Source organism: Arvicola amphibius, chromosome X (genome assembly GCF_903992535.2).
Source record: "Arvicola amphibius chromosome X, mArvAmp1.2, whole genome shotgun sequence".
NCBI classification, from domain to species: Eukaryota; Metazoa; Chordata; class Mammalia; order Rodentia; family Cricetidae; genus Arvicola; species Arvicola amphibius.
The window spans coordinates 78,424,379-78,427,443 of NC_052065.1; the positions used below are offsets into that span (position 1 = coordinate 78,424,379).

Sequence of the window (3,065 nt, forward strand, 5' to 3'; positions counted from 1 at the left end):
CCTGGGATCTGTTGGTAGAACAGTGTCCATCACCAGCAGATATGGGTGTGCAGGGTCTATGGGCTTGAGGTTGCAGCAGAGAGTGGGCAATACCAACAGAAACACTTACCCTGTTGCTCTCATCTGACACTACCGAGTCTGCCAATTAGAAAGCATTTCTCCATGGTGAAGTGCTTTCCTTAGGGGGCGGGGAGGCTCTCCATTGTGCCATGTGTACACTTGATCCCATAGCAAGGTCCAGCACAGAGTTGGGAGCAAGAGACAGGAACCAAAATATGGGGGGGGGCATGGGAAGGGGAGGGAGGCCAGAAGCTATGACCATGACAGCAACCATCCTTACTTGCTATGTTATGCAAATCGCCATGAAGATTTCCACACCCACCTTGTTCCTCAACTTGGTATCATACTGGTGCAGAAGGCAAAGTGCACTAGGTGTCCACAAGCGTCCTGGGGCTGGGCACCGTGGGATTAATTCTCTAGGAAAGAAAGCAATGAGGCTCCCCCCACCTGGAGAGAATCCCAGAGAGCCCCCAAGGTATTCCAAGGGCAGGAAAATACAAAAGCCACGTAAAGACACTCACCTCTCCGGGAGGAAGTTCACCACCCCAGCCTCAGGGTGGGCAACCATGTGTTACACATCGGCTCTGGATCCTTCCATATCTTCTCCCGCTCGCACCCTCATCCATGTAGAATGACAGGCTTTGGGCACTCCCTTGCTTTCTCTCTCCTCACCTCACTGAGCTGTTGCTTCAGTACCTACTAAAGGCTAATTCTGTCCTAATGCAGTTCTGCTTCCCTCTCCCACACTTCCAGGACATACCCATGTCACCCTGAGAGAGGCCATCAGGTTAAGCTTGTCTACCAGATTCTGGAGGGAGGACATCACCACAGGCTGGGGAGCCAGGCCAAGAGACCACCAGCAGGGAAGAGTTCCCACCACAACCCAGGGAGTCACCCTGTCCTGATCAGAACAGCCCCAGAGTTCCAACACCATGGACTCTGCAGAGTATGTGCTCTGTGGCTGGAACGGCCAGCTGTGGCCTGCAAGGGTGTTGTCCAGACCCAGGACCTCAGCCCATATTAAGAGGAGAGGGGCTCCTTTCCTGGAGGTTGAAATCCTTCCTGTGGGTGAGAAGACCAGAATGAGGAGAACAGAGGTGAGGCCCCTAACGAAGTCTGAAATCGCAACCATAGCCTCCTTGGCTGGAAAGGAGTCACAGGACAATGGCTCGCCAGGGCAGACCAGGTCATACAAAAGAGCCCTCAAGGTGGCACTGGATGTTCTGGGCGAGGGAACCCGCTTGTATCAAGGAGAAAGGGCAGGTGGCCGAAGAACCAGCACAGCGGCTCCCAAGGTTCTGAAAGAGGAGACCAGCTCTAGCCCACACCAGTGCCATCACTCCCAAGGGGGCAACCAGAAAGGCCAAGGGCTCTCCCACAGGAGTCCTGGGAAGCGAGGCCGCCCAGGACCTGTGTTGATGGGCTCACGGAATGAGCCTGCAATGCAAGGGGGGGAAGCCCGGGCCCACACTGCTGTAGAGCCCCCTCACTTTGAGCTGCAGGGGAACATGTTAAAGGGCACCAGAGTGTGTCCAAGTTCCTGCAAGATGCCAACAGGAAATGCTGGTGATAATCCTGGCACGAGAGAGTTGAATATACCCAAGTTCAGGTCTTTGAGCGCCCGGGCCTCTAGGGAGGGTGCCCGGGCTAACAATGAGCATCAGCCTGTCTCTGGGCCACCGAGGCATGCCTCTTCCACTCCCAGAGCTCTCAGGCAGCAAGTACAGTGTGGCGGCCTAGAGATCCGGGCCATTGGAGCCCAAAGGAAGACCACCCTCCCAGAGAACAAGGAGGACCCCAGCCCGCAGACCCCGAGGCCAGACTCAGAGGGGGCATGGACAGCCTGCATGCCTCCAGTCCCGAGACTACGAAGATCAGTCCGCATTGCTGGCAGGAAAAGGAAGATCCATGTGCTGTGTGCACACTGTGGGCTCTCAGGACTGGAAACTCGAGTACACTCCAAGGTGAGTAATGCCAGGGTCAAGAGGAGAGCGGCTGGAGTTCAGGAAGACTGCCAAACCACCAGTGTGGCTTCTGCCCAGGAGACTAATACCATCCAACGAGGGATGCTGGTCTGGTTCAAATTCCAGGACCACCCTTTCTGGCCGGCAGTGGTCAAGAATGTCAGCAAGAATGACAAGACGGCCAGGGTGCTGCTGATCGAGGGCAACATGCAGTTCGAGCGCAGGGGTGTCCAAGTCCCTCTCCGCAAGCTGAAGCTCCTAGACTGTGGGGAGAAATTATCATTCCTGCAGAGAGCCAGCAAAGTGTACAGCCAGGGCATCAACTGGTGCCTCTCGGTGATCGACCGCTACAGAGAGGACCTCGCCTGTGGCTCCTTCCGGGGCTCCTTTATGGACTACTACACCGCCCGAGCCAGTTACCCACTGAGGAGAGCCATCCAAGAGGGCGACCTGCGCATTGATTTCCCCAAGGTGAGCTACGCCGACTTGGAAGACTGGGAGGAGGAGACCGCCTTGGGTGGCAAGGGGCCCCACAAGAAACTCCTGCCTGACCGCATGAGAGCCGCTTGGGACAGAGCCAACCAGAAGCTCGTAGACTTCATAGTGAAGAAAAAGGGGGCCGACCAGCACCTGCTGGACATCGTGAAGGGCAAGAAACCATCCAGGTGGCTGAACGACCTCTGGAAATCAAAGAAGGAAGTCTTCTGCATTGAGACCTACCTGGAGGATGAGGACCAGTTGCATCTCGTGGCCACACATTTGCAAGAAATATCCAAAGAAGCACACCAGGCCCTGCTCTCGCTGGCAAGAGGAGACCAAGTCCGGCTCACCATGGAGGTTCTTCTTCCAGAGGCAATCATCTTCTCCATCGCTACCCTGGATGAGCTCAGCTACAAGGAGGCAGAACAGAAGTACCTGCGTGGCCCACCTGTGCACTATCGTGAAAAAGAGCTCTTTGAGAAGACCATTCTAAAGGCGGCTAGGAAGAGGTCAGCATGCAGGATTGGGGCTGGCAGGGATCCCCCTGCGCCCACTCCTTAA

At 55.8% G+C, this 3,065-nt stretch overlaps 1 protein-coding gene across 1 annotated transcript; it reads left to right on the top strand.

The window, feature by feature from the left end:
* The first annotated feature begins 992 nt into the window (after positions 1-992).
* LOC119804152 (PWWP domain-containing DNA repair factor 3B-like) lies at positions 993-3,065 on the top strand. The gene has a single exon (XM_038315658.1). It carries the CDS (start codon positions 993-995, stop codon positions 3,063-3,065), a length of 2,073 nt encoding a protein of 690 aa, XP_038171586.1.

Bases quoted from the DNA above. Each gene is read 5' to 3' on its own strand.
- LOC119804152 (XM_038315658.1), top strand. From the start codon at position 993: ATGGACTCTGCAGAGTATGTGCTCTGTGGCTGGAACGGCCAGCTGTGG.